The sequence below is a fragment of the Cydia amplana genome, chromosome 9 (assembly GCF_948474715.1).
Source record: "Cydia amplana chromosome 9, ilCydAmpl1.1, whole genome shotgun sequence".
In the NCBI taxonomy this organism is placed as follows: Eukaryota; Metazoa; Arthropoda; class Insecta; order Lepidoptera; family Tortricidae; genus Cydia; species Cydia amplana.
The window spans coordinates 8,556,727-8,571,071 of NC_086077.1; the positions used below are offsets into that span (position 1 = coordinate 8,556,727).

Sequence of the window (14,345 nt, forward strand, 5' to 3'; positions counted from 1 at the left end):
ATATATTTTGATTTTGATTTTGATTTTTGAACATTTATAAATAATTAACTTGTATTAAAAAAAATGTATTAGAATACATGTGTAAAAGTAGAGTTATCGTTGTCATATACAAAGAGGAATCCAAAATTTGAACAAGTTGAAAGAAGTCCGAAGGTAATTTAAACTGTCGTGGCACTGGTCGTGGCCTAATTAGGTTTCCGTTAGCCGTGGTGCAGGCGGTAAGGAATCTGTAATTACTTTAACCATGGGCCTCACCGGAACACCTTTACGACCAATTTTAATTAAAAACCTGACTAGTGATTGATCCAGATCCATGACCTAACTCCAATCACACGTACACTCAAATTACAGTAAAATTTTTCCTTGGAATTAGGTGGAAAATAAAGTAGAATTGTTGGTTAGTTTTTTTATTAACACTACCAAATATTTTATTATACCTAGAGTTTTACTAACATAAAGCTCAAAGAAAATAATGTAATCACCAATTTTTTCTCTACTATTTCTATATGTCGCCCATTCTAAAAACTTATTAAATAGGTACCTACCTACAATGTCAGCACTAAAAAGAAGATTCTATTTACGCAACATGCAGCAGAATTTACCAAACAAATTATAATAATTAATTATCTCCTACATCAACACTAAACGTTTTTGCACGACTAATTTTCCTAAGAATATCGTTTCTTCGTTTTGTCAATATTTCTATGAAGAGCAGACCAACAGAGAAGACAGTTCCGTAAAATAGCACCAGTAAGGCTGGGTAGCAGTCCACCATGCTCACGGACACGAAACTTCCCCCTTGGCCACTGCATTTAGGTCGTTTTTCGTATAGCAAGCGATTCTCCCTGGATTGTAGACCGTGTTCTTGGATACGTTTTGTTCTAGAAGAAAATTTAATTTAATGAACATGAATAAAATGTACCTAAGGGCTTCTAATCTCGTACAAATGCCGTTTTCCTCGTGTTTACGGACACGCTCACATACATATAACTACTTAGGGCTGAGCGGTGAATGGCTCAAACCTGGAAAGTGAGTAGGTATGTGTGCGCGAAATCGGCTGGACTTGAAGTCACATTTTTTTTCTTAGCGGTAGGGTTACCGCTACTCGTATCTGTATACCAACTTTGTAGTAACGAAATAATGTGAAATTGCAGGACTAACTGCGAAGTCGGTTAAAGAACTCACCCTAGTTTAAACATTTCCTTGTAAGGCGTATTTTTTCTAACCGCCAACCACGGGTCGATCACCTGTAAATACTGTATTTCCTTAAGCCCACACTTTTCGCTTTCTTGGAAGTACTTTCCTACAAATTTGTAGCCGACGCCGGTCTCCATATGGAATGCGAATAGACCCTGAAAAAGTAGGTAGTATTTTTTTAAAAGTTTCGTCTTTTAATTTAAACCCAATCTTTTAAAATTTCAAAGAATCATTAGTTAAGGTTGATGAGCTAGTATTCGACCATGTTTTTAAACACTCATGATATTGCTTATAATGTGTCACTGTCAGATCACTCATGGATGCGATTTTAAGAAAATTGAACCTTTATTTACTTTAACTTATTATGACTAGCTCAACCCATCAGTGGCGGCGCGTCAAGTAGGTATACATATCCATAGGCAATAAGCCGGGGCTAATTTGGCTTACATATTTCCTTTACAACTCTGCTCAAACGTCCAAAAACAGGCAAGCCGGTGGGAATCGGCTTTTATGAACGCGCCGTCACTGCAACCCATAGTATATTATGTACCTAATGGAGCGCTCATTTATTTCTTGCATATAAAATGTATGGCGTAGACATATAGTAAATGTCACCATCACAAGAGCTGCCATTAAAAAGTCGAATAGGTACTCAAGAACTCAAGATGATCATTATCAGTCTTAACCTTTCGCATTTTCTTAATGCCTTCTTCCATAGGCATGAACCTAGGTGTTGACCCACGCGGCGCCACCTTTGTTTCATAAATGGCCTTTCTGACAGGTTCCGTTGCGGTCTGTAAAAGAGTTAATCATAGACCTATTAACTAAATTTAATTATTTTCTTACTCAATTTTTTATGACTAAATTACCTATTGTCTGTAAAACAATAGATGCTTGAAAAATGCGTTAAATAAAACGTTATTGTATCTATTAAATACTACTAAAACTAATAAGTTCCTGAACTTACATAACCAGATTGCCGGTATTGTTCATAGTACTTAAATATGTAGTATTAATAGCAACAATAAAACCCAAGACTAGAAAAGAGCTAACAGTATTAAATATATCAAAAACGGGTCACTCACGTATTTTAAGTCGAAAAACGCTCGACATGTTTCACTTTCGTACCGAGAACCAACCCATTTGTGTGCAACCCATCGTTTGACAATAATGCCATAAATGAGGGTAGTTTCTCGTCCCCCCTGCCGCCACCGGCGCCTGCGCCGAGTCATCGAGCGCGGAGAGCTGCGGCCCGCAGTCTGCGCCGGTCCGTCACCGTAAACGCAAGCTCCTGATGACACATCTCGGTACGAAGTGAAACCTGTCGAGTTTTTCGACTTAAAATACGTGAGTGACCCGTTTTTAATATATTTAATATGTCTTTGTCTCACGCAAGTTTTGTGATTAAAAGAGCTAACAGTGTTAAGGATGACTCACGCTAGACCGGGCCGTGCCCGGGCCGAGGCGTCCGATGTCTCATTTTCTATGACGGCTGATCTGATCACGCGGTGCTTTCCATAGAAAACGAAGCGCAAGAAGCTCCGGCCCAGGCCCAGCCCGGTCTAGCGTGAGTCATTCTTAACAGTTTCCTATACACAGCATCACGTGATCACTGATCACCGTCACCTGTCATAGAAAAAGAAGTGTCGGGCGCCCCGGCCCGGGTCCGGACCGTTGTAGCTTGTAGCGTGAGTCGTTTTACCGAGTGGGGAGCAAAATAGGCACATTTTACGGTAAGATAAAACCTCAAAGTCTTTAAACTTACTGAAAAATAATATTTGTTGAAGACCGTGTCATGGACGCCGAACTTAATCCTGGAATGGAGAAGGTCTTCCAGTGTTTTTATTTGCGAAGAGCTGGACTGCAGGAGAGCCACGATGTTAGCAGAATACGAAGTATACAGGAACATCAGAGCCAGGAACAAGATCAGCATTACAATACGGCCGAGGGAGCCTGTTGGGTATTTAATGAGCCTTGAAATATGTTTAGGTAAAGTGTAATCCCGACTACTTCAGAAATCACTCCTAATTTCATCATAATACGAGGGCTGTTTGATAAGTTTTCCGTTTTCCAAATGTATTAATATCACGGGCCGAAAATATCTATACAACCGTTTTAAGCCATTTTTCAGAGGTGGGATTTTTTTTAAAAAAACAGCATTCTTTTGTTTTTTTCTCATTTGACAGCGATTCAGTGAAAGCGTGAACTTAAAATTGTGAAAATGGAGAAAGAGCAGTATCGGTCTGTAATTAGATTCTTGTTTTTGGAAGGAAAAACATGTGATGAAATAAAAGTAAGAATGCAAGTTGTTTACCATGAATGTGCTCCTTCCATGACAACCGTCAGATACTGGTTTAACGAGTTAAAGCGGGGGAGAACAACCGTCTTTGATGAGGATCGCCCAGGCCGCCCAATTGAGGTGACTACAGACGATATGGTTAAGAAAATTGAAAATATCGTTTTAGCCGACCGCCGAATTAAACTTCGAGAAATCGTTGATGCTGTAAATGTTCCAATCGAGCGGGTACAAAACATATTAGAAGAAACATTGGGTATGAAGACAGTATCGGCGAGGTGGGTGCCGCGTTTACTCACGGAGGAGCAAAAACGGAACCGACTGACTACTTCGGAGCAGTGTTTGGCCATGTTCAAACGTAACCCGAAGGAGTTTCTGCGTCGTTTCGTGACCGTAGACGAAACGTGAGTTCACCACTACACCCCGGAAATGAAAGGGCAGTCGAAGCAGTGGATTTTACCGGGTGAACCTGCTCGAAAGATAGCAAAAATCGTCCCAACGGCTGGAAAGGTCATGGCGACCGTTTTTTGGGATTCGCAGGGTATTATACATATTGAGTTCTAGAAAAGGGGAAAACGATAACAGGGCAGTACTATGCCAATTTATTGGATGAATTTGACGCTGTGTTGAAGGACAAACGACCCCATTTAAAAAATAAAAAAGTACTGTTTCATCACGACAACGCACCAGCTCATTCGTCTAGAGTTGTGATGGCTAAATTAACACAATTACGCTATGCCCTATTGCCTCACCCCCCGTATTCTCCAGATTTGACCCCATGCGATTTATTTTTGTTTCCCAACCTGAAAAAATAGCTAGGTGGTAAGTGATTTGGATCAAATGACGAAGTCATTGCCGTCACAGAGGCCTATTTTAATGACTTTCCGAAATCATACTTTTTGGATGGTTTATTGAAGCTTGAATATAGGTGGAACAAGTGTATAGAGCTAAAAGGAGACTATGAAGAAAAATAAATGCATATAAACCAAAATAAAATAAATTAATTAAAAATTAAAAAACACGACTGCAGTTTATAAGCGAACTGAAAAGCTAAAAATAATTTTTAGTTATGTTAGGTACTAAACTTAATGAATGTAAAATATAATATATAGGTAAGTGTTCTGTCAGGGTCGTAAACAGCAAACGGAAAAGTTTAGGCTCATTTAGGATCGTGACTGTACCTGCATATTTTATTTCGATTGCAGTCGGGGACCTTGATATATTGAATTTTTCCCATTCACAGGTCCCCGACTGCATCGAAATAAAATATAGAGGTACAGTCACAATCCTAAATGAGCCTAAACTTTTCCGTTTGCTGTTTACGACCCTGACAGAACACTTACCTATATATTATATTTTACATTCATTAAGTTGAGTACCTAACATAACTAAAAATTATTTTTAGCTTTTCAGTTCGCTTATAAACTGCAGTCGTGTTTTTTAATTTTTAATTAATTTATTTTATTTTATACATTTTAGTGACCATACAAACCAACCACATTTTTTATATGATTTAAGGCACTTAAGTTGCTTCAAGGAGCTTTCATCATGTTAATATTTGATATGTTAGCATAAAACGTGCTTAAAAACCTAAATAGGATGACCCAAAAACCAGACGTATTGAAAAGTGCTATGGCTTAATATCTCTGCAACTACATAATTATTTCCCATTAGTTGGCTTTTGGCCTTCGCAATTAAGATACTCAGGGAAGCTGCAGAAAGCATGCACCTTTCTTACGTTCCGGGCCTTCGGCCCTACGCGAAGCTCGGCCTTCGGCCTTTGCAATTAAGAATCTTGGGCAAGCTACAGAAAACGTGCACCTTTCTTACGCTCTGGGCCTTCTGCCCTACGCGAAGGTCGGCCTTCGGCCTTCGCAATTAAGAAACTTGAAAAAGCTGCAGAAAGCGTGCACCATTCTTAGGCTCCGGGCCTTCGGCCCTACGCGAAGTTCGGCCTTCGGCCTTCGCAATTAAGATACTTCGAGCTGCAGAAAGCGTGCACCTTTGTTACGCTCCGGGCCTTCGGCCCTAAGCGAAGCTCGGCCTTCGGCCTTCGCAATTAAGATTCTTGGGGAAGCTACAGGAAGCGTGCACCTTTCTTACGCTCTGGGCCTTCGGCCCTACGCGAAGGTCGGCCTTCGGCCTTCGCAATTAAGAAACTTGGAAAAGCTGCAGAAAGCGTGCACCTTTCTTACGCTCCGGGCCTTCGGCCCTACGCGAAGCTCGGCCTTCGGCCTTCGCAATTAAGATACTTCGAGCTGCAGAAAGCGTGCACCTTTCTTACGCTCCGGGCCTTCGGCCCTATCCGAAGCTCGGCATTCGGCCTTCGCAATTAAGATTCTTGGGAAGCTGCAAAAAACGTGCACCTTTCTTACGCTCCGGGCCTTCGGCCCTACGCGAACCTTCGGCCTTCGCAATAAAAATACTTGGGGAAGCTGCAGAAAGCATGCACCTCTCTTACGCTCCGAGCCTTCGGCCCTACGCGAAGCTCGGCCTTCGGTATTTACAATTAAGAAACTTGGGGAAACTGCAAAAAGCGTGCACCTTTCTTACGCTTCGGGCCTTCGGCCCTACGCGGAGCACGGCCTTCGGCCTTCGCAATTAAAATACTTGGGGAATTTACAGGAAGCACGCACCTTCCTTACGCTTCGGAGCGTCGACCCTATGCGGAGTTCGGCCTTCGGCTTTCGTTACTAAAATACTCGTGGAAGTTGCAGGAAGAGCCCATCTGTCTTAAGCTCCCAGTCTTTGCTTCTCGTAAAATATTGTTTCACAACAGTAGCACGTGTGCTCCGGGATTTGCAAAATTTTTCGTGCAAAATTAAAATCATCATCAAAGACCTGCCTTCTACAGTCATGAATGTCATGATAATAGTGTCTTCTATTCAAAGTCTCAAGTTAAATCTTATAATAAACAGCACAATATGTTTATTCAGAGTACCTGAGCATTTCTCAAATAATTTGTACATTTCGATCACATCTTAGATTTCTATAAATATTGGTATGCTGGTAAAGTACATGAAGCTGAACAGTTTCCACCATATTTCCCAAAATGTCCAAGAAAGTTTGTATGAAACATTCCTTTTTTGTTACCAAATGTGTAAGGAAATCTAGTCAATCGTTCAAACCGTTCCTTTCGTATTTGACACTTTCGCAATTGAAAATAACGTAAGCGCCACGTATGACGTTGTCGTATATAGCTGCAAAGAGAAATGTCATTAGCGCGATGTAGAACATTTCGTATTTTCTCTCCAACGATACAATTAAACATATAACTTATATATATTCGTATGATCGCCTTAAAAAATCCTTTCTTTTAATATCCCATTCAATAGATTTTGACAATTCATTTATCTTTGCGTTATACTTATATTTTGTAAAATCTTGTCCTACCAAATGAATAGTTTAAACCATATTTTGTGTACAGTTTTAGAATCGTCTTTCAAAATCCTTTATTTTAATACCCAACTCGATAGGTTTATTGGTTTTATTTTTGTTTCGGTTGCACAATTTGCAGTGCATAATCCGCCATATTGGTTTTGTGATGACGTCACATAGCCTATGTTACTCGGGATGATGTAAGGATTCCAATGATATCTCAAACACCTAAATCGGTTCAGGCACTTAGCTGTTACGGTGTAACAAAGAAACTTACATACCCACATACAAACATGAACCCTGAAAACAATACACTCTTTTTTTGGGGCAGTCGTGTAACAACTGATAACTTTTTTCATAAACGGGTACTTATCAAACAGCCCTCGTAGAGTTCAGTTTTGGAATTACCGGACATGCTCAACTTTTCGGTATTATCCTTATAGACCTTACACTTTACAGCTGAAGCTTCTAAACGGGCTTGATGTTCAAGATGAACTGATCACAAATGCCAAAAGGGTTCCCCAAACTTTTGAGAACAAGTAGGACAAATTAGGACAAGCAAAATTATGTGAACAAGCTCTAAACTAAAAGAAAGTTTTGACACCAAACCTTTCAATTCGACAGTGCTTCCTTGTTGACAAGCAGCCCCAAAAATCAAAAGAACCACATCAATCACACTTGCTCTTAAGATGCCGGAATCTGCTTCTACCTAAAATATATTTTCAAAGGGTTTTGCAAACTAATATACTTATATCCAACAAATTAATTATGATTACTAGATGTACCTATTCTAAAGCAAATTCAGATTTTCGTCGTCGGTCACTTCTGGGCAAAGAGAAAACCCGTCAAGGAAAAATACATTAACAATGCTTCATTTACCGTGTAAGAAATTGCATAGATATTATACGGGGATTTACCGACCGCAGATTGCAAGTCACTATACGATGCCACTCTAAGTTTTATTGACCTATACAAGAGCCCTTGAGGCCTATCTACTTGCAGAATAAATTATTTAATTTTGAATTACAACACGCACGTAATATCTAGTGTAAGTACCTTTTTATCTTCATGTCCGCGTGTCTTCTTCCATTCCCAAATCGTGACTATAAATAGAACTATAACTAGTAATAGAAGTAAGGCTATGGAGCTGTACCAAACTGATGCCCGAAAGGACAAAATGAACAAATTATTTTCATATGAGAGCTTTGGTTGCCGGAAAACAAATTTGGACCGAGTTGGAGTTGGGCTCGATATGTAATCGACTATGGATATCCGTTCTGATGTAAAAAACATCGGTGAGCCTGTGGAAATATTATTCTGTATTAGGATAGTTGGGAAAATGTCCAATTACTAGTAATCTATAGGATATTTTACGGATAGCGCGAAAACAGTGAATATTATTTTCATCCTACGATTTGGATGTTTGGTACCTACTAAATCATAATTTTCCTTTACCTACCTATAACATTCTCAAACATTAGATCATTAACAGTTTTGAATGATTCACGGTTACTAGTTTCACTAGACTTATATCGACCGGGATATCGATCGTAATATCGGGAGCTTAAAAACAATACCAAAGGTAATCACGGTTCATATCCCGGTCGATATAAGTCATTATAAGTCATTAGATCATTACCTCCAATTTCCACCTCTTCCCTAACCAAATAACCAGTCATTCCGTTCCAAGTGCCATTGACTCGATATCCCCAAGTGTTAGCAAACACATATTTTCTGGTCGCGTTGAGGAAATCTAATAAGTGGTTCGTTGTTGGAAAATTTACTTTTGTTATCGTGTCGGTGTGGTCGTTCCTGAACAATGGACAATGATTATTATTTTATTACTTATGATGACGCGTTGATGTTCTGAAAAGCAACGCTCAAGATTCCACTTTTCAAACCACTCGCTAATAAGCTCGTGGTTTCTTCGCTTGCTCGGGTATCAATATTAGTTGTCAAGCGGACCCCAGGCATGAGCCGTGGCAAAATGCCGGGATAACGCGAAAAAGAAGAAGAGCTACATGCATTGCTCCATTATTTGTGCCGTTTTCAATCAAAAGAGTACATATTGTTGGTTGTCAACAAAACGCTATTTCCATAAAGCTTAAAATTGAAATCAACCTTATCGACAACCGACAAAATGTGGTATCTTTAAGTTGAGAACTTCAAATTTGGTTCTTTCTTAAATACCATACCTAAATCTTCTCGTCTTTTCCTAATTGTTTGCTGAAGTTTGTTTCCGTACTTTATTGTCGACCATGGAATTAATTAGGTAATTCTACAAAAAGCTAAGAAATATGACATAAAAAAAACAACATACACGTTATCATAAAGGTGGTTAATGCTGTCATTATCGGTAAGAACGTAGCAGATTGCAAGTTCAAAACTCTCCAGGTCTAATCTACGTAAAATTATTTCTCCCTCCATAACTTCCTTTTGTAACCTTCTGCTTTCGTTCCAAGTGCCGTAAAACTCCTTCTTCCAATCCGTGTTATAACCTATTCTGTAAACTGCATAAAAACTGTACAACTGAATAACTTGAGGCGCATACGCATTCCTCGCTAAGAACCGTATACCCGTGTATAATCGTGAATTTACTTACTGGAGATTAGTATTACACATAAGAATTTGTTTTTGAATGCCTATTTGTAACTCAAGAATGCTGAGAAAATATAGCAATCAATTTAAATAAAATGGAGTTGCGTTTATATGGGCGTAACATTACGTTTGTATAGAACTTTCTGAATGGGAATTACTTTAAATATGTAGGTACTTACTAAGATGTAACCTGTATGATCCGTCTCCCAAATGATGAGCAAGTATTACTTCAGAATCAACCAATATATCGAAGTTAGCAACCGCGTTAGGAATATAGCTTTCAGACGTATCATTATTGCCAGAATCTATCAGTATCCAACGGAAGGGTGATCTGAAATGCTTGTTTAAACTGCTCTGAAATCAAAATACAGGCTGATATAAATAATAATTAATTAGATTTTTTTTTTATCATTAATCCTGTTAATAACATAAAGTTTGCTCATAATATTATTACACTTTGTATACATCAATGTGTAAAAAAAAGTACGGTAACTATGGTTTACTGTTTTTTTTTTTTCATTCTTAATTTTCAATAAAATGACAGTAGGTAATTGCTAGATTCAGAAAAATGTGATTTACGATTATAATACGCATCTCTGAGCCACCCTGGATAACTTTTACTATAAAGATACGTAGGTACTTTTTGAATGTAGCAATGTCTGTCTGTGTATTTTTTGTCCGTATGTATTATTTAATCTCCATTAAGAATTCAATCAAGAATCATTATTAAGAATATCAAGATACGATACCGTTCGAAAGTAGGAAACAATGTCCGGGCAATCCAGATCAGCTAAGAAGACAATATGCTGGTCCTGTGCATGTCGTTCGGGCATTGTGCCCGCCTTCAAAAACTGCATCATGGTTATTTGTGTCACATTTTCCCCTTCGAGTGCCGAATATAGTTGCAGTTTCAAATCTGTTAAATAACAATTTTTTTGAAGTCTGGGATATCTTTATCTCTTTTCATCCTTAAAATGTTTAAAAAATTTGTAACTAAAGTTCAGTCGTAAATCAGTGATATCGATAGGACGAAATAAACTGTTACGGATTTTCTAACCTATAATATAAGAAGTATAACGGTGCAAAATTAAAAAAATACAGTAAAAATATAAATAAAAACCAAATCGTGTAGATCTATTTTCGATCCGAATTATTGTCAGTTTTCTTACTGGAAGTCCAGCAAAGCATAGCGATCACGGCCGACGGGCGCTGCATCGCGCGGATAACGTCGGCAACCATCGCCGGCTTCGATGCTTCTTCCGCATGACAACCAACTGAAAATAATAATACTTACTTAACAGTTTTTTTTTTATGCGAAGAAAGATCAGTAAGTGTCGTGTTCTTATGAGAAAAATAGTAATAAAAAATTTGTGACGCGAATTTTTTTTGGCCTTTTTGTGGAGGGCCGACCAACTTGGACGAATAAAAAATGTTTTTTTTGAGACAAATTTTTTACTTCTACTTTTTCTTAATCAGAATACGATACTGCACATGGGGCTTAAACGGATCCCTACTACTTTTGTTACACCTTGTATATTATGAAAGTAGTAAAAACTTAAAAAAGGTAGTAAAAGTAGTAAATGTCATAGAATAAGTATTAAACAAGAACGAGTAACTAGAACTACTCAATGAAAATGTATATTAAGTATCCGTGGTAAATCAGTGTGTATGTTAGTACAATATTCATTACGTAGTAGTTACTTAGTATTTAGCTAGTTAATTGAGAGTATCGTTTAGAATTCACGAAAAAATACCCTGTATAATAAACAGAAACACCGCAAAGCAGAACTGTTTCATGATGAGTTGATACTTGATTGCAGCATCGATTCAAGTGTAAAAGCAGAGACAGCTGGACTTTATATGAAATAGAAAGTAAACACAGAATTGCTGAAATTGGCGTGTCGATTTACACTTAAATTATTCAGGAATTGGTACAATGCCAGTTCGCTCAATGACACAATTGGCAATTTATTATTTTATTAGGTTACTTTCGGTTTCCACGGTATTTGTAGTGAAAATTTATTCGTGTGTTATTTTGCAATCATTTTGTTTTTAATATAGAAAACGCAGTACGTAGGATTCGATGTTTTTTTAACAGCTAGCATTATTCATATCTATATGTCTTCGGGTAAACATAGGTAGATAATTAGAAATCTGCAATCCTGCAAAGTGCTGCGATATAAATCGATACATTCTTATATTGGTACCTTTATACATGCACACTCTCAAAGAGTCACGTAAGTACCTACTTACGTACCTACATACATAAAAAATTTGGAAATACATTACAAACATAATGGAGTACCTAATTAATAACTTTCGATTGGCTTTTTCTAACAACGATAAAACGATTTTATAGTTTAAGAATGTATTTCTCCAAAAGAATATATATTACAATACACTTACAATTTAATATACCTATATACATTAGATTTTCACTTGGCTAATCCCCCGATGTCTCATGAAGGTTACTCAAACAGGGATCAGTTTCCTTGTAACGGCACTAAAATCGATAGGTACGTAATATAACGCACACTAAATTCGTTATGAATGTAGCCCGTTTATTTGTACGAGTATCCTAATTGTACAGGTATGTGTATTGTGAAACCAGTGACCACGTGTACTTATCTATCACAACCGATATCTTTATTTATAAGCAATGTAATTACTGTATCAGTTCTCATTTCCTATACATAATTGTTATTGTCAATAAATACTCATTCAAGTATTTATCATCATTTGCATTCATAAGTCGGGTATGTGGAGTGTTCAACTCATGTATGCTGAAGTATCGCTTTGTTTCTTGACATTTAATCAGCATCAAAAATACTACATTCTTATTTTGAAACCGCCTTAAGTAGGTAATAATTTTATAATAAAAGTGTGAATTACTTTGAACTATGGACGTTTTTGCAAAAGTGCTGACAAGCAATGGAATGGATTCAGTTTCGTTTCAGAAACAAGGAGTAACTGCATCCGAATGGACCCCATTATTGCCGAGGACCTCGGAGACTACACGATTCTGCAAAGGTATGTTGCATATGAAATCATTTTCTTGAGTTGTACGTGGTTAGCTTAAGGACATATCCACCTCTACCAAAATATGTAGGCTACAAGGGCAAATTATTTAACTGGGAGCGGTATATGAAAAATTGAATCAACTGGCAAAAACTTCCCTATAGGTACAAAGAGGTGTCAGGCAAGGTGACACTATCACCAAAGTTATTCTCCGCTGTTTTGGAACAAATTTTCAGGAACCTCGAATGGGAACACCTTGGCCTCAACATAAATGGCACACGCCTAAGCCACCTAAGGTTTGCCGACGACATAGTCTTGTTTGAGGATAACCCAAAAGAACTAGAATGCATGCTAATAGATCTAGCAAAACAGAGCAAGATAGTGGGACTGGAGCTTAACTCAGACAAGACTAAATTGACGACAAATTCTAAGAGACAAGAAATAGCAGTCAATGGATACATTCTAGACTACGTAGAAGAGTATGTGTACCTAGGCCAAATAATATCTTTCAAGGACCAAATGGATAAAGAAATTGAAAAAAGAATAGCGTCCGGCTGGAGCAAATACTGGTCACTCAAAGAAATCATGAAAAGCAACCTAGGTATACGGATAAAAAGTAAAACCTTCAACACATGTGTCCTTCCATGTCTAACCTATGGCTGCGAAACTTGGTCTCTTACTAAAAAACAACGAGATATACTTGCGAAATGCCAGAGAGCGATGGAGAGGAGCATGCTCGGTATAAAATTGCAGGATAGAAACCGCAACTCTGACATAAGAACCAGAACAAATGTAGCAGACATCCTCACCCACATAGACATGCAAAAATGGAGATGGGCAGGCCACACTATAAGATGCAAGACAGAGAAGTGGAGCCAAAGAATTCTCATGTGGCGCCCCACAGATGGGTCAAGATCGAAAGGCACTCAATTAACACGATGGGAAGACGAAATTATACTCACAGTGGGACCACTCTGGACAAGGGTGGCAAGAGAGAGGAAATACTGGAAGGAGTTGGAGGAGGCCTTTGCCGACAGCACAGACAAGACATCCTCTAGACTGAGCATAGTAACACTACCCCCTCTGCCACTCATACGGTAGTTTTACTCCATCTTCGAGTCAATCCCGTGCCGTGATTGGTCCGTGTCTTTGAACGGACCAATCACGGCACGGGATTCGCTCACCTCGTCCCCCCGCACCCCCGTATTTTTGGCAGCATCGGTTTCATGAAATAATTGCTCTAAACTCAGTCTAGAGGATTCCTAGTCTATGACCGACAGGCACACTGAACTAAGAGACTTCATATAAATATTCAAAACTAAAAATTACTACTAAAATCAACAAATATGTTGAGAATAAAGGGCTATATAAATAAATAAATAAATAAAAATATGAAAAATTGAGCATGGCATTTTTTTGGAACAGGACTTATTGAATTAAATATATTGTTTTACTCGATTATCATATGTATCATAATAAGAGTCTTTGGGTCGGTTATTGAACGATTATATTTCCTCCTAAGAATTACTTACCTAGACTTAAATTAGAATTTTTTAAATATGTATAATTTAGTAAAATTAAACAACCTATCATAACCAGGATACATTTGTACAACTACAGTCCTTCCAACAAGGAATGCCCACGGATATCGTCCACCGACCGACCGTAATAAGCTATGTAAAAATTTCCACTGCCCTGCATGATAATTAACAGTCGCGATAAAGATGTTTGTTTATATTTACCTTGCTCATCAAATTATCACGACGTAACGATATAACGGTGATAATATGAGTATGCACTTGTATGTAGCTTAGGATGTATATTGGTAAATATCAAACGCAACAATGTAAGCAGTTCT

The 14,345-nt window shown here is 38.1% G+C and overlaps 2 protein-coding genes across 2 annotated transcripts in view; one reads left to right on the plus strand and one right to left on the minus strand.

The window, feature by feature from the left end:
* Positions 1 to 1,181: 1,181 nt before the first annotated feature.
* LOC134651062 (uncharacterized) lies at positions 1,182 to 10,750 on the minus strand. Its single transcript, XM_063506047.1, has 10 exons — positions 10,639 to 10,750; positions 10,219 to 10,385; positions 9,649 to 9,823; positions 9,192 to 9,381; positions 8,511 to 8,683; positions 7,928 to 8,172; positions 7,481 to 7,580; positions 2,963 to 3,150; positions 1,884 to 1,991; positions 1,182 to 1,352 (listed from the first exon to the last, which is right to left on the minus strand). Exons 1-10 carry the CDS (start codon positions 10,706 to 10,708, stop codon positions 1,182 to 1,184), a joined length of 1,587 nt encoding a protein of 528 aa, XP_063362117.1. The 5' UTR covers positions 10,709 to 10,750.
* Positions 10,751 to 12,160: 1,410 nt separating this feature from the next.
* The window catches only part of LOC134651063 (putative inorganic phosphate cotransporter), a 37,191-nt gene continuing 35,006 nt past the window's right edge, over positions 12,161 to 14,345 (plus strand). The window contains exon 1 of the mRNA XM_063506048.1: positions 12,161 to 12,499. Within this exon, the coding sequence (XP_063362118.1) occupies positions 12,370 to 12,499 (130 nt within the window). The 5' untranslated portion in view covers positions 12,161 to 12,369. The remainder of the gene's footprint in view (positions 12,500 to 14,345) is intronic.

Coding starts and splice junctions, on each gene's coding strand:
- LOC134651062 (XM_063506047.1), bottom strand. CDS start 10,708: ATGGTTGCCGACGTTATCCGCGCGATGCAGCGCCCGTCGGCCGTGATC. Junction 9,824..10,218: donor TTGTTTCCTACTTTCGAACG/GTATCGTATCTT, acceptor TTTTGATTTCAG/AGCAGTTTAAACAAGCATTT. Junction 7,581..7,927: donor GCGGACATGAAGATAAAAAG/GTACTTACACTA, acceptor AATATATTTTAG/GTAGAAGCAGATTCCGGCAT.